This window comes from Saccoglossus kowalevskii, chromosome 20 (genome assembly GCF_978046115.1).
Source record: "Saccoglossus kowalevskii chromosome 20, keSacKowa6.1, whole genome shotgun sequence".
NCBI classification, from domain to species: Eukaryota; Metazoa; Hemichordata; class Enteropneusta; family Harrimaniidae; genus Saccoglossus; species Saccoglossus kowalevskii.
Window position 1 is genome coordinate 7,061,355 of NC_140660.1, and position 23,612 is coordinate 7,084,966.

Consider the following 23,612-nt stretch of genomic DNA (forward strand, 5'->3'; position numbering starts at 1 on the left):
ATGAGACGATTGTGCTATGGAAAGGTATGACGTTCCACTGTTCACTTTACTGTTTCTATTTGTTGTCTGTCTTCAGCGACAATGTGCTAAATGCTGGGACCAAGCGCGTAGGTGTTACCATATCGAATACTAGTAATCTAAACAGAACACTTTTATAGTAGAATGCACTTACTGTAAAATAATTTCAAACTGAGTGACAATATTTTTTTTATCTAATTATTTTTTTATTTTGTACGCGTTCTCGTTGTTTTGTTTTTGTATTTCGGCAGTACGCATTAATATCTGGCGGCAATGAAAGTGCATGCTAAAAAAAAAATAACTGTGATTTATTGTTTAGACACAAAAATGAGATTAGCCGTAAGAACACTGATATTACACCAGTTTCCAAATACAAAATTCTATAATAAAACTTAGGGAGTCTTTGGTCTTAAGAGCTTAGGGGGTCCCAATAAAAATGGCAGTTTTGTTCTGATCGGCCGTGAATTTTTGATATGCTGTGAATGGAGTTATTCAGGAAGGTAATAATGTAAAGAATTAACAAATTTGTTGTGCTCAGTTCGGCGCGATTAATAATATGCAATCAATTTCCTGTCAGTTGACAACACATTATATTCTAAACCAAAGACTGACAGCACGTTTTTCGAAGACACTGTGCCGTTCAAACCATGGCAGTGGAATCGAAATTTACTTCAGTCTGCGTTAGATTTGTGCATTCAGATCTCAGTATATTGAAAAAGACGTTTGTTTATAGTTTTTAGCGATAATCAGCAAGTATTTCAGCTGTTCGTTGTACGATTCTTTGATGTCCCTCAGATGAGAATATATTTAATCTGACTGTTTGCCGTTTACCACGGTGCTCAATGTCCTAAATAACTGAACGGCCACATCACTGCTTCATGTTAACTTGTATTTCGAAATATATCCAAGTCACAAGTGTAATGACTAGTTTATCATTTATGGTTTATTTTATTCCAGGTAGAGGTGTTTTTGCTGGAAAGCAATTCAAGAAAAGAGATTTCTTATTGCAATACGATGGTGAACTTATTAGTGGGTCGGAGGGAGAGATTCGTGAAGAGTCTTCTGATGGCAGTGTATTCCGTTACTTTTTTTAAATTCAAGGATAAGACATATTGGTTAGTGTCCACATCTTTACAATCTTTTCATATGAAACTCATTTAAACTGCATTTAATATTAGCCTATCCCATAGTACTGTGTACATGTCTGTGTTGTGACTACTATGTGACCCTGTACCACAGCCACAGAAATTATTCAAACTCAAACACAACACATGTGGTGTTTTTTTTAATTCATACCTACTATCACCAATAAATTACATGAACAAATAAGGCCAGTAACCCCATCTACCAATATTTGTAACAAATATCAAATTCTTATTTTATGTAATAGTAAAGCTTTAACAACTTTGCCATGTTAGCCACAAAGAATATTTCTTCATTTATTTCTTTTAATGTAGTGGATGACCATATATGACTGTATGCAATTTACTATTATCAATAACTTGGGATTGCTGGTCATTCTTAAGTCTGTATCAAATGAATGATTGTGACAGTAAAAATAATCTTTTAACTCTTAGTCCATAAAAAAAATCTACCTTGCTATATATTTTTCAAAAGCTATATTTTGCCAATGTTGCAGTATCGATTCTACTAATGAACCTGGTAATGGACCTAAATATGGGCGGCTAGTAAACCATGAAAGAAAATTTCCAAATGCAAGAATGAAAAGGACAGCCATACCTGGCACTATTTGCTGTAAAAGACATTGACGTCAATGAGGAAATATTATATGATTATGGACCAGTCAAATTACCATGGGAGCATAAGGTAAGATAATGCTTATTTTCATAATAATGTTATAACAGCATATGCCTTATAAATATATTTATATACAATTTCCAGTTGAGAAGTTGGTGAAAGTCTGAAATAGGTAATATTTGTTCACATCATTCCTTTAACTGATTCCATTCGAAATTGCACATACACTTGCACATGTACTACCACAAACACAAGTACAGTAGGATTGTCTGGTTTGCAAAGTCCATTGGTGTGATATTTTTTCTTCTGATCGTTGACTTGTCATGATGTGTTCAAGATTTGTATAATTATTCCTGTTTTCCCCATGAAAAAGAATATGGACTGAGTGAAATATTTCTAATTTTCTAAAATACATCCTGACCTTGCTCTCGCTACATGTATTTGTTAATTTTGCATGTGTATGGTATGGCAGTATGTCAGTAGATATATCCAGAAAAATATTTTTAATGGTTTGAAAATGCCTATTGTTTGGAATGTTGTTCGCTATTAGTTTGCCCATACTGAGTTTTGGACAGTCAAAACCGATATCTATCATTCAGCAAGATCAGCTAAAACAGGACAAACCTGGACTAAAATTCCTGGGAATAATGTACAACAATGTGACGACTGAGAACCATAATTATTTAGGTACTATTTATTATATATATATTCTGATTTTTCATTGCTAAACCAAAAAAAAATTTAAGTTGTCTTGGTGAAACAGTCATTAAAATCAATGTATTGGTTCATTTCAACTATGCATTTATTACCTTGAAGTGTTGAAAAAAAAAATCCAATAGCAAACCCGGAAAATTTATGAATTTCCCTACTTCAGTGCTAAAAATGGTTGAGCATGTGGGTGTGGTACACTGGCAAATGGCTGTGGATAATACAACCGAACATGATTCTGTCATTCGAGTCGTGTTTCAATAAGCTGACTTCAATTTCCATGATATAAAATATTACATTTAATTTGCTAAAATCATAACAAAGATCTGAGTATTCAAATCATATAACAAGAGGTCACAGTTCAAGTTGCATTTATGAATGAACAATGTGCCATACGATTTGAAGCATTAATTAATTAATTAGCTACATTTGATCCAAATATGAGTTTTCATTGGCCAGAGAAGTCAATTGTTAATGCCCGTTTACCCATGAGAGAGACCCCCCCCCCCAATCTTTAACATATTTTTAGCAAACAAGTTTTTTGGGCCACCATTCACTGAGCATGTACCTTTAATCCCTTTACAGTATTCAAAAAGAAACATGGATACAACTGATGCACAAAGGATAATCAGTATATCAGTTGAAAAAATTGCTTCAGATAGAAATCGGCTCTCATTCAGAAAACTGCGTATTGCCCCAAATATTCAAAAGATCCTGCTAGTATCTAATGTCATCAGCAAAGCTAAACTGGTTTTTTCAAGACAAATGATTATTGGGTTACAACAACAGCCCAGTTTGGAATTGGGATATCATGATTGCAAGCTAGAAACTATGTCAATATACAAGACTGAAGTGAATGTTACTGATAAGACACAGGAGTTGTTAAATCGTCATTCTAAGATCACAAAGTTGAGAAGTTGTATTCAGAAAGGGAGTATTAGGTCATGAATGGCAAAATTCTCCCCAGAGATGGTAATGGGACAAACATTTCAGTTTTTTTTTTAATTTACAACATGCTGTAATTTGGAGTGTATTTTAGTCCCCGTTCTAACGAAGTCCGTGCGTTCGTCCAGAGTCGTATCTCAGAATCCCTTGGACCGATTCCGTTCATTCTTTGCATGTGCCTAGTACTTTATGTGGCACATATGCACATGCAGTGGTTTAGTGATTCGATTCAAAATGGCCGACTGGCAGCCATCTTGTTTTTTGAAAATGTTGTATTTTTGACATGCTTTGTCAGTTTTCATTCAAATTTAGTACATAGATCATACATGTTAGGATACATGTCCCTGACCGTCTGTGAGTTCCTGAGTCTGTCCGTTCGTCCGTCCGTCCGTGCGTCAGTCAGTCTGTCCTGAGTCATATTTCAGAATCCTGTAGACCGATTCTGTTCATTCTTTGCATGTGCCTTGTGCCTTATGTGGGAGATACGCACATGCAGTGGTTTAGCGATTCGATTCAAAATGGCCAACTGGCAGCCATCTTGTTTTTTGAAAATGTTGTATTTTTGATATGCTTTGTCAGTTGCCATTCAAACTTGGTACATAGATTATACATGTTAGGTTACATGTCCATGCCGATTTTTTTCGTAATTGGATCTAAGATGGTCGGTATCTTTTTTTTTTTTTTATGCGGTATCTTGGACGTGCTCTGTCAGTTTTCATTCAAATTTGGCACATACATGTACTTTATACATGTTAGGATGCATGTCCATGACAATTTGTTTCAAAATCTGATTGACAGCCATCTGACTTTTTGGCCTTACTACTATTGATATTTCCACAATTTATGTACTATTTTCATTCATATTTGGCACATACATCATACATATCAGTGTGTTTCATAATCAGATCAAAGATGGCCGAATAATGGCTGTTTTTATTTTTGGCCATATTACTACTACACAGAACACGTGTTTTGATGTACCGTACTCGACCGGGTTAGCGCCCAGAGGCCTCAACTCAGAAAATCACGATTTTGTAGGGGTGGGCGCTTACCCGAGCACCCCCCTCGAAAAAGAGTGCAAATGAAAATTTTGATTCATCAAGTGACAGATTACGTCTTTGAGGGAAAATCAAATTACTAAATTAATTTGCGTCGTCATTGATTTTCACAATGAAGAAACAGAAATGATCACAAAAAATATGCACATTTTATTACAATATTAATTACGTACCACCATAATTTACGGAATTAAAAACATTTGAGTCTTTTGGAACACAGTCGAAGTCAAAATTGTCATATTATTTCCACTGACGAAGTTGTTGGATCGTACGCAAACTCTCGATGAAAATCACTTTCCGCCATGATGCAATTGCAGATTTGACCTACAGCAGCGTCGTTTGACCTAATGGGTCAAAGTTGGTTATTAACTAATCAGAATGCTGTGTTGTACTGACGCAAATTCCCGAAGACTTTCCGGTAACGCAATGCGGAAGTGAATAATCGATGTCGAAGTACGATCTGTTGGAATTGATTTCAGCGAATAAACGACATGGTTTTTCCAAAAAACTAGTAACTAGCCATTTTTGAGAATTAGACTGAATATGGCATGAAATATGTATCGCATTTTACTTGTATTAACAGGTCATTGTCGAAGCGTAGTTTACGCACGGTTACCGTGTTCTACGCATCCACAACATGTTCACAGCGGTCGATGTCCACGCTGTATCATATAAAAACGATTACCAAGATTCGTTACGCAAGACCAAGTTTTAAATTAGTTGCATTTTGAAGGGGTGGGCGCTTTGCCGAATGTGACCCCAAATATAAAAATTGCGCAAAAGTGGGGGGTGGGCGCTTGCTCGGGCATAGGCGCTAATGCGGTCGAGTACGGTAAATAGACAATCTGTTGTATACGCCACTTGGAACTCAAGTTTCAAGGACACGCTCGCGACAACCCCTCTGCTTTAATATGATGAGCACAAAAAGAACTTTCAAAAATTTAATGGGGACTGTGTCATTTTCAATGACTTGTAAACAATGTACCGGTAGTAGGGCTTGTAGGGCTTTTGAAATATGTTATAGAAAAGCTGACCTAATTTTATCCCACGTGTCCATTAGTAAATTTTCGCAGCTGGTTAAGTATTCAAAACAAGAAAAATTTTTGCATTATGCCTGTCACCTTTTTTGGGGAGAACAATGCCATTCCGGTTCCAGACCTTGGTCATGTATGGATAGATCTTGTGTGAACTTAATACATACATGTACATTGAACGTTTGCAAGTAATTTTGTTTCTCAGACTGGATTCAAAATGGCTGACTGGTGGTCATTTTGTTGTTAGTTTTGAATGTGGGGTGGGGTGGGGGTTGGGGGAATTTTGTTGTAATGAATGTGGTTTCAGAGCTGTATCTGACATTAATTGACCAGGATGGATCTGATTCAGAATGGTGGAATGCTGTTATAAAGTATGCCTCTGACATATATTGATTGATGGCAATCAAACTACTATTCCTATGTCATTTCTTTCATGCTCTGATTCAAAGTGGCTGACTAATTTCAGTTATGTTTACTGTTAAAATAAGGATGACTCTTGTCATATCATGAAATGACTTGTTTTGGTAAAAAATTGTTTACTGGTAGCCATTTTTTATGAATTCTTTACCAGATCGCTGACATGCTTGAATATGCTTCAAACATCACATAAGCATCAAACTTAATGTTGTACATTTCCATATATATGGAACTGAATCTCGCTCATACATGAACAGATTTTGTTTACTACATGGTATATGCATTTTTCACATATAATGGTATTTAAAACATTATGTTGAAAAAGTAACGTGAAATAGCTGTGCTATTTCCAATGACTTGATTTTCTTGTATGCTGTTGAGTGAGATTAAATATAAATATTTATTGCTCTAAAATCTTTGTCTTCTTCTATTTGTATTGCTTTTGTAGATATTAAACTTGCAACAAACACATGGCATACCAGCATGTACCAGGGTGTCACGTATTACCAGAACGCACATCATCTGATGAAATCAGTTGTCTGTTAGCCAAGTCTCAAGTACCAGGGTGCGACATATTACCAGACCACACGTCACCAGATGGAATCAGTTGTCAGTTAGCCAAGTCTCAAGTTCCAGAGTGTGACGTATTACCAGACTGCACATCACAGGACGGAATCAGTTGTCAGTTAAGCAAGTCTCAAGTACCATGGTTTGACATATTACCAGACCACACATCACCGGATGGAATCAGTTGTCAGGTAGCCAAGTCTCAGGTACTTGGGTCTGACACAATACCAGACCGCACATCACCGGATGGAATCAGTTGTCAGTTAGCCAAGTCTCATGTACCAGGGTGTGACATATTACCAGACCGCACATTAACGGATGAAATCAGTTGTCAGGTAGCCAAGCCTCAAATACCAAGGTGTGACATATTACCAGACTGCACATCACAGGACGGAATCAGTTGTCAGTTAGCCAAGTCTCAAGTACCAGGGTGTGACATATTACCAGACCACACATCACCTGATGGAATCAGTTGTCAGTTAACCAAGCCTCAAGTACCAAGGTGTGACATATTACCAGACTGCACGTCACAGGACGGAATCAGTTGTCAGTTAGCCAATTCTCAAGTATCAGGGTGTGACATATTACCAGACCACACATCACCAGATGGAATCAGTTGTCAGTTAGCCAAGTCTCATGTACCAGGGTGTGAGATATTATCAGACCACACATCACCGGATGGAATCAGTTGTCAGTTAGCCAAGTCTCAAGTACTAGGGTGTGACATATTACCAGATCGCACATCACCGGATGGAATCAGTTGTCAGTTAAGCAAGCCTCTAGTACCAGGGTGTGACATATTACCAGACGACACATCACCGGATGGAATCAGTTGTCAGGTAGCCAAGTCTCGGGTATTTGGGTCTGACACAATACCAGACCGCACATCACCGGATGGAATCAGTTGTCAGTTAGCCAAGTCTCAGGTACCTGGTTCTGACATATTACCAGACTGCATTTCACCGGATGGAATCAGTTGTCAGTTAGCCAAGTCTCAAGTACCAGGATGTGATGTAATACCAACCACACAACACCTGATGGAATCACCACTCAGTCAATCCAGTGTCAAGTACCACAGTGTGACATATCGTCAGACCACACATTATCCGATGAAATTAGTAGCCCGTTAGCTGAGATTGTTACTGATCGTCACTTGAACGCTGCTCCATTAACAAATGTTTTTTACGAACAATACTGACTCAGAATATGGCTGTACATGATTTGTGATGTTTCCATAATTCAGTTCGGATGAAATATCCTAAACAGGCTGGACAGGGAACATATTCAGTTGCAGCTATATGATATGATGGTCTTTTAAAGGGAATTAAAAAACCCTTTCTAGCCTTGAGTACTTCCACATTATGTGCATGATTTCCTTTGTTTGTTAGCTTTTGCCACAGCAATTTTCTTTTAGCGCTTCTGTATTTGAAACTCAACACATGAGCTACATCTGGTTCTTCACTATGCTTGCTTTCAAAATGCCTAGGTAACTTTGCAACTGGCTTCATACAGTACACACAATACTGGTATTTGTCCCATTTCCTTTTTTCTTTGTGTTATTTGCTGTAAGAACCAACACAGATGAAGTTTCAGATACAGTTGCCTTATTTTTGAGAGGATGATGAAGTATCAGGTTTCAAAACAGCACATACATTACTTGAACATTTGTTTTCTTCAACATCTTTTCCAATGCTTAATGACTGAAATTGGGGTGTAATGTTAAACACCTCTGACTCACAATCCGACGATTCAGATGTAGAGGCTCCATGATCATCATAATCCTCACCATAACTTTTATTTCTAGACATTTCATTAAATAGCTTTCTTTGTGATGTGCAGTCTGGTAATATGTCACACCGTGGTACTTGAGACTTGGCTAACTGGCGACTGATTCCATCCGGTGATGTGTCGTCTGGTAATATGTCACGCCCACATTTCTGTGCATATTTGTTCAAGCACATGGTAGCACGTATTGGATTCTCTAAATCCTGGAGACAGGCAAACACATACAGATTGGTTTTCAGAACACCAACCGACTCTCTCTTATCCATAAGCAATGTGACTTGATTTTTCACATGGTGTGTCAGAATGACCGGAACATTTCTACCTCTTTTTCCTCTTATTTCAACTCGTTCAAACAACTGACATAGGGCTTTCTCCCAATCCGACAAATGACATGCTTCTTCCATGTTTGCTCCACGAGATTCCCTGAAATCTGTAATTGTTATACGTTCCATCTCGCCACTTCTTTGACGATTGAAGATAATTAACTGTATGAGGGTGACTTCACTTAGCTTCTTCCATGACGTTTTACAGGTGTTTTCTTTAAGATTTTCATAATTGTGCTGCTTTTTTCAGATATTTGTTCATCCTTACAACATCTTCCACTAATGGTAGATCGTTTCGTTTGTTTCTCTTTTGTTCTAGCTTTGAGCTTAGTGCATGAGAACTAATTTTTTGAGCCCACTGCATCTCACACAACTTGAGGAACCTTGTATATGCTATTTCCATATTAGAATTTTCACTCTTTATGGCATCAGTTATACAGATTGCAGCACGCTTTTTCAAGGCATGTCCCAACATCAACGCTAGAGATAGTTTTCCAGCTTCATTTGTGCAGCTTCGATTACAGCATCAAATTTTGTAGGATGAATAAAATCCCTTAAACAAGAGTCTTCTTTACTCTGCTTCCTCAACTCTAAAAGTAGTCTTGCTAGTTCCCTCATCTTTTGTTTGACATACTGATGTCAGGTAGAGGCAGTACCAACTTTGATGTATTCTCTGTAGCCATATTCTACAATCAGATCATCATTTCCTGCTGTAATTGACACATCATCCTGAATCATTTGGGATAAAAAAATTTCAGCCATACCAGCATTTTTACTATGAGGTGACAACATTCCGGCAACTTGCTGTATACGATTATGAAATGCCTGCTGTGGTGCTTTTTGAAACATCCAGACTGTACATGATTTGTGATATTTCCATAATTCAGTTCGGATGAAATATCCCAAACAGGCTGGACAGGGAACATATTTAGTTGCACCTATCTGATATGATGGTCTTTTAAAGGGAATTAGAAAACCCTTTCCTGCCTTGAGTACTTCAACATTATTTGCATGATTTCCTTTGTTAGCTTTTGCCACAGCAATTTTCTTTCAGCATTTCTGGATTTAAAACTCAACACATGAGCTACATCTGGTTCTTCACTATGCTTGAGAATCCAATACGTGCTACCATGTGCTTGAACAAATATGCACAGAAATGTGGTTTGACTTGCCCTGAATGTTTCAACTCAACCAATCTTAAGAAAGCAAATTGCAACTATGTCTCAACTTTTCAACTTGAAAGACAATGGACAGGAAATTTTGGCTGGTTTTTTGGGTCATTACATCAGAGTTCATAGGAAGTTTTATAGGCTCCCACAAGACACCCTGCAGATCGCTAAAGTCAGCAGAATTATACTTGCTTGTGAAAGAGGATCTGTGGAAAAGTACAAGAACAAATCACTTGATGACATAGAGATTGACTTGAATGGTAAGTATGGATTTACTTTAACGTACATGTATGCCAGAATATTTTCAATGAATGTGGTGATGGTATGTTCTTTTTTACCGCCCTATATTCGTGAAAGTAATTTCTGATTGGATGAAGTCATTTCGAAATTGTATTTATGCCAAAGCCACAGTTCCTGTGGTTGGCAAAATGGTTTTCAACTGCAGTTTTGAAATTTTTAAATGTTATTCTAAAATTGTTAACTTTATCGTAAATCACATTTATGCCTAAACAAAAATGGATGTTCTTACATCAAAAAAAAAATTAATTTCTCATTACTATTGTATGCTTCATCAATATGTGTGTTTATTTCAGAGGTTTCAGATGATGAAGAATCAGTGCTGATTGATATCAAGACTCCTGAAGGTATGTGAGAGTTATAATACTGGAAAATCAAGAATTTATGGATGGATTGACGATTAGAAACAAGGTGGCTGAATGTCAATCATTTCAGTGTTAAAAAAATCATAATTAAGCATCAGCTTCTGGATCCATATCTCTGACATGTTTATGTTCCAACTATATTACTATAAACAAAACTATACATCTTAAGTTTGATAACTAACTGGGACTGTGCCATGCATGGCTTGTTTTTTATAAAGGGGAAATAAAATCCAACCATGAAACTATTACATTACGTTATTCTTCATGAACAGCGTCTGTGTTTGCACACACTGTCACAGATCAGTACATTTCCGAATCTTTATTACTTTCATTATACCTGGTATTTTTTCAGCACCTACTGAGAAAACAGCAGATTCAGCTGTATGTAAGATAGAACCGTATTTGATACTAGAATCCAGTTTTAGGAATCTCAAGAATGGGAATGAACTTTCTGATGATATTGTCAATTCTGCTGTCTATCCTGCCACTCAAAAAAGAGAGGTAACTTAAAGTTATATTAATTTAAAGTTATATTAATTACTTCACTGAGTCTGTGTCACATGTACATCATTGTAATTAGATAAGAAATAATTTGTGTACACTATAGCATGCTGTACAGTTATCATGTGCTAGATAATATAATTAAAAAATAGAAATGATAATATTATAAAAGCTAAATTAAATCTTGTTTAAATTGTTAATACAATAGGGGACATTATACTATATAGTTTTTTATGAATTGCAGGATTCATTTTTCTTCTTTCTTTTTCATTTACATTTTACTTGATTCTTCCTTTTAGTTCAGCATGAGCTTGCTTATCCTAAAAGAAGGGCATCTGGCAAAAGTGATGCTTTTTTCACTCAGACTTCATCTATTGTAAAGAAAAAAAGCAGACAGATGCCTCAAGGTATGGAACTGTTTCAGTATGTAGCTGCCAAAATTTCAATGTGTATTGCACCTCATAGACTATGACTTTATGATGTCTATTTAAACAATAATGAACGACCCGCCAACCTATAATGGACGAAAGCTCACTCCATTATGAGTTGACAAAGAATTTATTATTGTTATTTTTTGAAGCATTTTCAATATCAGTGGATTTGCTGCCACTAAAAAATGGAAAATTTCGAGAAAAATCCACAGTGAACAGAACTGTTTCGCAGTCACTGGCCTGTAAATCTGAATAATTTAAAATGTCTTTCTGAAAATTGTATTCACAATCTCATATGGCAAACTAAGAAAGAAACTAGTTTTTATCCATCAAATATTCTTGTAATTAAATAATTCACAGTGTGGTGTGGAGTAGCATTGTAGTGGTCGCCCGAGTGAACGGCACACAGTGACTAGTACTTTTGGTGTCCGTCACGACCTTGCACTATGCTATGCTAGACCGCCGCCTATGGACTGACGGAATTGACTGTGCGTAGGAGTGTGTACCATGGGTACATGTACGTTGTCGTATTGTTACCCAATCCAGCAAGTGTTTTCAAACCATTGAGGTGGATTTTATTGGCGACAGTCCTGTAATAGCTATTTTCAAATGCTACGAGAGGCCCATGATTTGATGAATACTTCAAGCCAAACGAATGCGTAGCGAGTGAGTGAACATGGCTGGAAAGCTAGTGGGTGTTAGCCATCCTACAAACAGTGATTTTAATCTTGCTGTATAAATAACAAGTCATTGTTAACGACACAGTCCCCGTCCAAAATTTTGTGATTTGACATATCAATTTGATGCTGATGAAGTCATTGAGATTAGATTGAAACCATTAATAGGAGATGGATTTGTAAAAAAAATATGATTTATTGCTTTTACATGAGACTTGGACAATCATATTGAATCAAATTACAAAAATAATGTTCGTGTTGATGTATCTATTGGTATACTGTTTTTGTACAAAATTTAAACAGAAATATTCATTGCATTCATAGGAAAGTAGGCATGGGTACCATGAAAAACAAGATGGCCGCCATATTTGTTCGAATCACGATAAAAAAATGACGTGCAACTACAAACCAATATGTATGATCATCATACCAACTTTGATCCAAATCGGCCCAGTCATCTCTGAGAAACTGCTGCAGACACGTTTAGGTATCAGAAATAGCAAATTTTACATCCAAAATGGCCACAAGTCGCCCATTTTTGCTCCGATAATAAAGTAACTTGACGCGTATATGTAAGATATTATGTCTTCATGTAAAGTTTGAATGAAATCAGTCAATTGGTGTTTGAGATATAGCTCCGTACGTACATACATAGGAATGGACGGACGGACGGACGGACGGATGGAACTAACCCAAAATGATAGTCCCCGTTTTCGGACTTCGTTCGAACGGGGACTAAAAAAAAGACACCTGACAACAATCTTGTTTCACAAATAAGTGTAGTACTACTATTCATTTTTCTGTACTCACACTCTGTAAACATAGCAGCATCTGCTTGGTTGAATCACCCCGGGTTAACCTTAGTTCATTGACACGATTAGGGACATGACAGCGGCATCAGTCGTAGAATCTAGAAGCATGCCTACTAGATGAAATGCTTCAGCCGAGCGTGCTTTAACGTAGAGAGCTAACGAGGATGCTTGCAATTTCTCTTCTTAAATAGTTTCTCCTTTATTCGTTTTCGAAAACTACATTGTAATCAAATCCATGGTACAGGGATCAATAATGGGATACATTATTGCAAATAATCTGCTGCATTGACATCATAAAATCCACTGATATTGATAATGCTATAATATAATTAAATATAAGGTTTACTTTAAAATTGCATTACATCATTTATTACATATCCATGTTGATTTGTTTTTGTTATGTTTGACTGACTGGTGGTCATTTACAAAACCATAAAAAATCAACATATGAAAATGTCATTTAATTTGAAATTACTCATAGGATATTACTTATACACCTTGTTTTGATTTTGAGTGATGGCAATTTTTCAACTATTATTTCAAACAACTTCTTTTTGAAAATCTAAACAATTTTGCAGCAACAGATTTTGATTTGCGGCTGTCTATTTACCTTGTTACTTTGTAACAGTAGATTTACTTGATATTTTCTTTTTGTGTTAGGTGCAGAATATAAGATATGGAGTGTTGAAGAACAGATGGCTGTTAAAAATTATTTTTCGCAAGATATTAGACTTCTACACATGTCTGGAAAGGCTGCTTGCAGTAGTTGTTTACAACAGAATCCAGTTTTGTGCCATAGGTCCTGGAAAAATGTAAAAGATTGTGTTCGTAATTTGATTACGGTACATAAGAGGCGGAAGGATAAATGAATTCTGTTATTATTGCTGCCAGATGTTATATAATAATGTGGTATACATCAAACTGTAAAAGAACTGCTAAAGAGCCGCCAGTTCATATTTGCTACCACACCTGATTCTACATCTCACCTCATCAGGTGCTCGGCTATGGTAGTATTAAACTCTTTTTATAGAAAGGGAATCGTTCCAGCAGGATTATGATTTAAGGTATAGATACAGGTTCTTGGGCACTTGGGAGTGAATTTTTTTTTTTTTTTGCTTTTTTTATCCAAAGTCTTGGCTATAGATTGTTAAAATTTCGCAGTATTGTGAATAGTGGAACATACTCAAAAGACGATTTTAAATTATAGAAAACAGGTACAAACATTTTCTTTTTTGAATGTTTAGCAAGATTTAGCAAGGCTGTACATAAATAATCAAAAAGAAACATGGTGAAAAAAGTAATGACGGGATCTCCATATTATGCACTGTATTTAACTTTTTTCAAAACAATAATAGGTTGTTGTCAAAATAGTGTGAGAATTTCAAGACAAACTAACATAAACTGTGGGAGCTAATTAATTTCCAATCTCTGTGACTAACCAGAAAACACGAACAGAGATAATGCCTGTTTTATGAAAGTGACGACGTTAATCGTCTACAAAAATGGCTATTGCATCACAACGACATGCCAAAATCCATCATACATCGATGCTTGCTGATGTTCAATTGTCAGATAAAAAATAAAATAAAAATATTTACAATTCAAGGGAAACGGACGTAAAATTGTCTGCAGAGTCAACACCTTGCGCGAAAACTGTCACGGTGTCGTGTTATCATTTCCACTGAGTGAGGGGCACAATGGATCACGTAAAGCTGATGAGATATTCATACAGTTATATAAACATTGCGGATTGAGTCTAAATTTACTTTCCCTCAAACCTTAAAAAAATACATTGTATGACTCAGTTTTTCGTGATCTCCAGTGAAATGGACCATGCGAAGTTAGACGACCAGTTTGAAATGGGCCGTAATATTTTGCTACACAACGGCTATTTGCAGTTTTTACTACTCAATCAGTCAACTGCCTGTGAGAAAAAATCTAAATGGGAGGGAAAATATTGTAAATCGAGACAGGTTTCATTCAACTAAAGATGAGATGGGTCGATAAAAATTAAACGAACCCTGACCTCTGGAAGTACCCGATTTATAGAGTGCCTTAGTACCAGAGGTTGCAGAGCATACATACAATGTACTTTTCAACATCGCTACAGGTGCATGCTAGCTGACAAGGGGTTTCCGATTGAGGTAACCAAGATGGCATCACAGAGTGCTTCATTTTTCCGTGGTGCTTAAAAACAGAATCTTGTTGGCAATTTTTCTGTAATTTCCAGGGTATTTTTTTATTTTTAATTAACCAAGCATTTTACGAGCATGCCATTGACAAGTTATCGATACAGCTCAGCAATGGTGTTTATCCATTGCATTGCAATGCTATCAGCAGGGTGATCTCTACAGCAAAACGAAAAATGTTTACTTTGTATACTTCAGTTTTAAAATACCTTGGGAGAAAAAAAATGTGTGAAAACAAAAATATTTAGTAATATAACAATATGCCAGGCTAGAAGTTGTTGACATGTTGCGAGATAAGGGTGAAACTGTTTACTTATCATTTACAACTGTAAGCAACGTAAACAAACTTCGGGACTTTTAATCACATACGTGTGCCTCGGTTCCCTCTATTTTAAAATCGTTTTTTTGAGTGTTTCAGCATTGACAATGCTCCAAAATTTTAACATTATCTAGCCAAGACTGTCTGGGTAAGAAAAAGCAAAAAAAAAATAATTCACTCAAAGTGCCCACGAACATGCATCTATACCTTAAGGCCACTTCATTGTTATTGCAATGAATCTCACACTGTCAGATATTGTGGTCAAATCTATGCAGGTTGTTGTAACCTTTGCAGTTGGGTCATACCTTCATTAATTTCTGATAACTGGTACTATAGAAACAGTGACAGGTTCTTAAAGCGACAATAGATTTTGAAAATTTTTGTTTAAATATACCTACATAAAGATTACCAAAATACTGTTTTAGACATAATTGCGTGGAGATTGGTCAGCCTTTCAAGCTGGGAACGTATTTGACCCAGGGCCCTCAGTAAGTTATCATGTACTGTAATTTTTCATCAAAACTGGAATTCAATAGATGGAGACCATGACGCAACCGTGCCCCCCCCCTTATTTCACTGACAATGATTTAATGTACAATGTCCGTTTATGCTATGCTTTCAGTGTCTGCAGGAAATGTTTTATTAAAATGAAAATATCGATAGTTGCATCTATTGTCGTTTTAACTACAGTGGTCACAAAAAAATTATGTCTTTATACTGAACTGAATGTGTGATCAGGTGAAACAAACCTATCTCTGCTACTCAGTAATACTACATGTGCACTTGTCCTACATTCTAAAAAAACATGTTACACTGATTGGTCTTATGGTAATCATGTCAATCAAAATCATGCTTTGCTCCAAAAGCCAATAGCAAGTTTGAGATATTCTGTGTACATCATTTGTTACTTAGGATGAATTATAAAAACATAATTGGATTCTAGAAATGTAAATGTTATTGAATTGAGCTCAATCTGAAATAAGTGGCTGAATTCATGGCTTCATTAATGGAGTTCCTGTGTTCTTTGTTATGATTAATTAATATTTTCATGTATTTCTACCTCCATATATTTTGTTTTTCATCAAATAAATCCTAAAGCAAGGTGGTCGTTGCACCATGGCCTGGTTGATAATGGACTTGTACCAATGCACACAATGCGTGTGAAATACATTGTTTACGTGTAATTCAAACACCCGCTGCGCCGACCACCACCCTTTAAGTTTATGGGCATAAGCATTTAGATCATTTACAATGATCATTTTGTGCATTTGATCTTAGGTGTACTTGAGTTCCAAACAGGTTTATTCCTTCCACTACCATAGTTATCTGTGGTCATCCACAACATGGTCTTGTTTAAATGTTGGAGTACCGTATGCTCTATCTCACCTAAATTTGGGATGGAAAATTACCACCTTTTCATGCTGGAAGTTTGAAAATAAGAATAAACATTTTGTTTGATATTGCATTCCAACAGAAACAAAAATATACTAAAAATATTTACAAATTTTCTATACATAATGCCACATGTGGCTGAGAAAAAACACAACTATGGAAAACTCCCTGCCTATACTATTAACAAGTACACTTTGATCTCTGCTCATTTCTCATTATAATGTAAGAAAGGAATATGTATTCCTTCAAACTATTGCAAATAAAGTTGGTTAGTAGAAAATAGCGTGATGATATTCTGTGTGAAAGTTGTATCAACCAGATTCCAACCCCATTCTATTTTATCGAATTCAAAATTTGGAAACAATGCTAGATAAATACTGATACGAGTTCATTGCTCTGAGAATTACAGTTGCAGTTTATGCAACTATCAGTGTTGTCCCCTACTGGAGATGTACATTGCCATTTTGTACAAAAAAAGTTAAAAAGAAATGCTTGCTTCCCTAATAAAATTGTGCAGAACGAGAGGGGAGCAGCTACCTTCCCTACCCAATTTTCAGCACCACTAAGTTATTGAACGATGTTGTATATACAAAAATATCCACACCTATTTTTATTTATACATTCAATCACTTAACATCCATTGGAATGGATGATAATGGATAAATGAAAAGTGACATGACAAAGAAAAAACAATTAAAAATTTAGGAAGTGTTGCTGTCTAAATTCAAATCAGATTTACAAATATTAAACTAAAGGTATTCACAGAGATTTAATGCTCAAGCAAATTTGTGAATATTTTGTATACATAAATGGAATGTTTTTGTGCTGGGCATAGACAGGGCAAGGCATCACAAATTGTTTTTCATTTTTTCGATCTGATTTTTGTTACAGAGAAGACATACCTAGCATTTGCTGGTAACTGAGTGTATGAGTTTCAATTCTCTATAACAAATATTTGACAATCTTACTGCCATTTGTGAATTGCACTTATATGTGTGAATGCTATGCTATTGTTCATATCAGTTCGAGGACATGTGAAGTGACACTTTGCACATGAGGGAGTGACACCCCCGAGATTTTCCACGTCCTCTGAAAAAAAATCGCGTCCTCAGAAAGGTGGTCCTCAGTATGATAGTCAAAGGCAGGTCCTTGAAGAAATGGTCTGATTGCTAAACTCTACTAACCCATGTATACCTACAATAATATTAAATTATGTAATTAAATATCAAGCCTGTAAACCCACTAGAAAGTGACGTCCTCGGAGACTGGTCTAGAAACCGAGTCCTCTGAGCATATAGTAATGCGAGTATGTGCACGCGCACACACACACACACACACAAAGGTGCGCGTCTTAGCAACGCGGAACGTCTTGTGACGCAGCTCCGCCCCGAGGATAGCCTCCGATATCCCGAGAAACAAGCACACCGCCATAATTTTTCACCCCATGTCACGACGCAATAAAAAATAAGATATCATAAAATATCTCTACCATAGAAACCATTGATATAAAAGACTGAGGTAAAATTGCCGCTATTACTGCATCCTTACCTGCATTTTATATATATCAGTAATTTTAATGAAAAAAAAGTACATTTATCTTAGTAATAGTGACACCTGTTGTTTAGTGTGATGAACCCCCACGGTTGGGTACAGGAGCATAGAAGTTTATAATTAAAATTGTTTTCCATAAGTAACATGAAACCATCATACATGGCCTTATAAACAGCCTTTTAGTTCATAGTGGGGTGGGTGGAGTAAAGCTGTGATTATTTTTATTACTTTCTGACCATCTAGTTTGCCATTTACCATGTCCATATAAACTAAAGCTCCAGCCAATATCAGATTTGACTACTTGTTTCAAGCTATGGCACTTGGAAATGAGTGTTGTGACATGTGGCAAATGTCCAACTGTCTTGGTTAATAAGATTGGCTATATTTCAACTAGAAACAGGTAAACCAGTATACCTGTATGTACGAAGCCAGTGAATGTTATTCAAGCCAAAGAAACTGCATCTATTTATATAAATACACATGGACAGAGAATATTTTCTTGGAGCACTAAATGTGACAATTGCCCTACTGTCTGTGATAAATATATCACACCAGCTACATAGTGCCCGACGAGGAGTTGGGTAGGTAGTGAAGAAAAACATTGACTGAAGCCTGGCAGAGGACTGAATTGTTGTCAACAGCAACAAACATACTGGGAAAGTCAAAGACAGTGAAAAAAAACACAAAAAAAAACACACACAGGCATATAAATACTAACTTTCTAGGATCTTTATTGACCCCAAGTAATCCAGAGTAGAACGAGATGAATCAACGCTATACTCCGCCATCTTTATTTTAATATTAGATGCAACCATTATTCTGTAGGGGACAACGGGTCATAACTTGAGGGGAGTTAACACCCATGATTTTTAAAATGCCTTGATCAATAAGAGTCGAAGTTACAGGGAACATTATTTTCATTTTTCAGTGGACCAATAAATGCATTTGACAGGAAAATAGAAAAACTCTACCACAACAGCAATTAGAACAGCTTGCTGCATTATAAGTATCACTTCCCTGTCAAATTAGTGGTTCATGCTTATTTGAATCTGGCCAATTCTATCACACCTTGCTAGGCTTGAACTTCCATCCAATCAGAGCATTCCAAATGAACATGATTCTCCACAATACTAGAGGGCGCTCTGACCAAAAAATTGCCATTATCTAAATAAAAAGAACTGATATATATCAGTACAACGGCTTCAGGCCTATGGTACAACACATCAAAAATAGAAAAATACATATAAAAGCAGTCATTTAAAGTGCCTGTGAAATGCCCACCCACACGTTTCCCATTTTAGATCTGTGTCCCACTGAAATGAACAGTTATTGATTTTTTTTGCTGAAAATTACCCTTAAATAATCATTGAATCTAAAAGCAACAACTGGTTAAGTAGATTTTCTCGATGTTTAGAAGCGTAGAATAACAATTTCGGAAATTGGAGTACAGGTAAGTTAACTGCATTAAACGAAGTCTGATTTAACTGATAAAATAGAGGTAAATATTTTTTCTAAGATTTTCATGACATGGGCACATATTTATTATTTACTGACGTAAGATTGTTAAAATAACACAAAATATGGTGTCTGTAATAATAATAAAACAATAATAAAAAATATAACAACTAAAATACAATATATGAAATAAAAAACAAAAACAAAAAACACGTCTCACAATATACGAATGTAATGAGACTCGTCACAACCACGTGACATCGTGTCTAGAGTTGTATGAATGTTCGTATAAATAGTGTAAGCCCAAATTTACTTCGCTAAAGCGAGGGAGTCGTCACCTGCGCATGCGTCAGATAGCCATAGCGTGTCATTGTTTACAAACACGCGACAACCCATGAGTCTTTGCGCTGTTAGCGCGTGTTGCTATCGTCGCCTGGGACTCAGTTCCCGCGCGTACGCAGGTGACGACCCTCCCGCTCTAAATACTGGAATAATAATTTTACAATCGTTTCGAGGTGCAGGCGAGGGTGATATTTTTGTAACGTCTCGTGTTCGACCCGGCAATAACGACGATCCACCCCTAAACACCGTCTGTGCAATCGATAAATCAAACTGACAGGTGGCGGAAACGGAATTACGTCAATTATTTACTCAGAACCGACTCGTTGTTTTATTTCTCCACTTTCTATGCAATAATATTTAACTGACGTCACACGTAAACATTAGTTATAGATATCCTATCAGCGACCAGTTGTGAAGGCCGGTGCAGCTTTTGAAAACACTTTGCGACGTTTGTTCACAACGTACAAGGGCGTACAATATAGACAAAGATGGTGACTTTGAATATTTTGCAGAAAAATTCCCTGTTTTGCAAAACGAAATTTAAAGGCCGGTGGTCGTCGCGCCACGCATGAACAAAGATGGCGACTTTGAATAATGAACCAGTGGATCAGCAGACAAATGAGTACAAACTGAGACGTTAGCAAGATTTAACTAGTTAATTTCTCTGGGGATTGGAAGGTATTGAAGAAATCAGCGGCGGTAGTATACATCGCATGGAATTGTGGGAAAATCATTAGTTATCAACACACACCCGTGATGCGACGACCTCCGCCATTTAATTTTAAGAGACGCAGAAATAAAATTGTTCAATTAAATAATAATCCTATTGTTTTGGTCGCCGCGCCACGCATGCGCGAGATTTGTGTGATTTTCTTATAACCCTATGTTGACTCACACTGGCAAGCGTGAATGTGAGTTTTGAACTTGTCGCGACTTTCAGCTGACCTTCAAGAATCGTCCCAGAAATTATCTGATTAAACCTCATGAGCGCCTCATTTTTGTACCGCCCTCAGGCTCTAAGTAGTTTTGTAAACCACTTAAAGGGGCACCTTCCAGTTAAGATTAATTTTACAACAAATTTGCTTTCTGGATTAAAATAACAATGGATAACAAAAGATAGATTAACATTGTAAACAACATAAACAATAGTGTCCCATGATTCTTTGGTGCAATCCATGGGATTGAGCGGTTCCCCTTTAAGCAGACGACGCATAAACGAATCCGGTTTCGGTACTTTCATCCTGGATGTGGCTAGCAATCAATACACTATATTTAAAATGAACGTGGAGCTAGCGTTGGTTTATAATTAAAACCGGTCCTTTGCGAATGGCAAGTGGGACGTAGGTAACTAGTACTCGCCATTTTTCCACTGGACCAGGAGTCCGACTCAAAGGCACGTGACTAAGTGACGTATTTTGAAAACTTACAAAACCTTGTCGCGTTTCAGCACAAAATAGTTTCGCTGTTAGTAACCGCAGGAACACTGGGAAGGAGAAATCGCCGCTATCGATGTTCGTGATTCAAAATATTGAGTTCCACTTGTATTATTTTATATAATTTTGTTCCTTAAAAAACATGTTTTGATTATTTTTGCATTTTTGCTAATGAACTGAATTATTCATGATAATTCCATGTTGCGCAATCTGGAAACGAAGCTTTTTGGTGGCGTTTAAAATGACGTACATGTATGAACGCAATGTTATTCAAATACACGTAGGAGATTTTCCGTTCAACTTCGAGATCTCGCGAGATGAATGAAAGACGCGCGCCGAACGTCTGCCGCAAAAATCGAACGATTTGATCTTGAACTTGAATTTCGTTAATTCGTAGCTCACATCAAAAGGACTATCTTTTATAGGGGAATATTGCGTTTGAATACCCTTATTTCATTGAGATTGACCATCATCAAATGTGTACGACACATTATCAAGCATGGAAATATCAGAAATATCCCCAAAATACTTTCGCGTTTGTCGAATCCCACGCGATGTTTGTCGCCACTATGACGCTATGTTTGTCCTGTTTTTACGTTCGATTTCACGCGTAACGCGGGATCTCGCAGTGAACAGAAAATTGCCCATTGACAACTGTGTTTTGTTGTGCAGTCGTTTGTCATCTAGAATATTGTAAAAACTCACAATACAATTCATTGATCGACGTCTTTGTATTACCAGAGGTACATTACTTGGGGTTTGTAACTACGGTGACATGATACCAAGATCCCGTCACAATCTCGCTCTCGTATAAACGTTCCAACTCAGAAAAAATGCGAATGCGCATGCCCGAGGTAACTAGGATACTGGGATGTCCAGGTGGATCAAAATAGCTGCCCACGATATGACGGATTACGAGAACTATATTTTCTGTACATTTTCGATGTATTACATTTTTCACTATGATAGTAACAAGAAAAGTTTATTTTTTTCATTACAAACCTTGAACATTGATATGCGTCATGTCAGAAGGTCGTAGCCTCAGTCTCGCTATCTACGAGAAGAGACTTGAATGGGATCTTGACATGATATCACCATACAGTACTATGCGAGTTGCAAACCCCAAGTAATGTACCTCTGGTATTACCCATATAACACTTTGCCGGAAGTAGTGTGAGTAGGATGCAGAATAACGCCTGCTTTTGTTATGGCGCCAACTACAAACATGTCCGTCTGCTGATATTCGGTAAAAGATATTTTAATTTTTGTGACGTCGATTCGTACATCAAAAAAGACAATATCACGTATGCAAGTTTACGTTACACCCAAAGCACATTGTCACTAGAGGGCGTCATTTATATGCAAAACTTTAGTTCATCCATGATCACACCAATAAATTGGTGAAATCAAGGTTACTTTTTTAGTAACCGTGGTAAAATATGCGAGTCAATGAAATAAAAAAAAAGTATTACTACTGTTTGCGTGTTTACTCGTCAGTTTATTATTACTGTACTGAGTTAACGGTCAATGATATAAAATGTATTAACATACATCCTTCATCGTAGCGCCATCAATTACAGCGTGCCGTAATTTTGCGGTAATTTTACGGGGTGTTTTCATCCTACCATATTAGGAAATGCGAATTCCAAATATAGAACGATTGTGCATTTAAGGTAGCGGGACTATTATTTGCATACTTGCTTTCATCTTCTAATTGTGACTAAATGACTGCAAATAAACCCAGGAAAGTATATATTTTTAGAATCGCCAGACTTCAAGCTTTTCACAAGTGTATTTTGCATGCCCGTATCTGCATTCTACGACGTGTTACTCAACCAAAAGTGAAAAATTACTTTCTCTGTAAAAAAAATAATTACGCATTTATGCTGGCGATAAGAAGTATTTTTTTTCACTTTTCCTAGTTGTTCAATAGTTTGGTAAACTGAATGTGTCTGGTCAGTTAACATGCATCCTTCATCGTAGCGCCATAAATTACAGCGTGCCGTAATTTTGCGGTAATTTTACGGGGTGTTTTCATCCTACCATATTAGGAAATGCGAATTCCA

The 23,612-nt window shown here is 36.7% G+C and overlaps 2 protein-coding genes across 2 annotated transcripts; both read left to right on the top strand.

Annotated features, from left to right (window-relative positions):
* The first annotated feature begins 430 nt into the window (after positions 1 to 430).
* LOC144363600 (uncharacterized) lies at positions 431 to 6,669 on the top strand. Its single transcript, XM_085494621.1, has 4 exons — positions 431 to 518; positions 976 to 1,133; positions 1,658 to 1,845; positions 6,387 to 6,669. Exons 1-3 carry the CDS (start codon positions 501 to 503, stop codon positions 1,785 to 1,787), a joined length of 306 nt encoding a protein of 101 aa, XP_085350747.1. The 5' UTR covers positions 431 to 500; the 3' UTR covers positions 1,788 to 1,845; positions 6,387 to 6,669.
* Positions 6,670 to 8,437: 1,768 nt separating this feature from the next.
* LOC102808190 (uncharacterized) lies at positions 8,438 to 17,045 on the top strand. Its single transcript, XM_085494620.1, has 5 exons — positions 8,438 to 10,042; positions 10,376 to 10,426; positions 10,797 to 10,945; positions 11,245 to 11,352; positions 13,526 to 17,045. Exons 1-4 carry the CDS (start codon positions 9,832 to 9,834, stop codon positions 11,323 to 11,325), a joined length of 492 nt encoding a protein of 163 aa, XP_085350746.1. The 5' UTR covers positions 8,438 to 9,831; the 3' UTR covers positions 11,326 to 11,352; positions 13,526 to 17,045.
* Positions 17,046 to 23,612: the final 6,567 nt, after the last annotated feature.

Bases quoted from the DNA above. Each gene is read 5' to 3' on its own strand.
- LOC102808190 (XM_085494620.1), top strand. From the start codon at position 9,832: ATGTCTCAACTTTTCAACTTGAAAGACAATGGACAGGAAATTTTGGCT. The intron at 10,427-10,796 runs GTATGTGAGAGT...GTATTTTTTCAG, and splicing joins TGATATCAAGACTCCTGAAG to CACCTACTGAGAAAACAGCA. The intron at 10,946-11,244 runs GTAACTTAAAGT...TCTTCCTTTTAG, and splicing joins CTGCCACTCAAAAAAGAGAG to TTCAGCATGAGCTTGCTTAT.
- LOC144363600 (XM_085494621.1), top strand. The intron at 1,134-1,657 runs GTTAGTGTCCAC...CCAATGTTGCAG, and splicing joins TTCAAGGATAAGACATATTG to TATCGATTCTACTAATGAAC.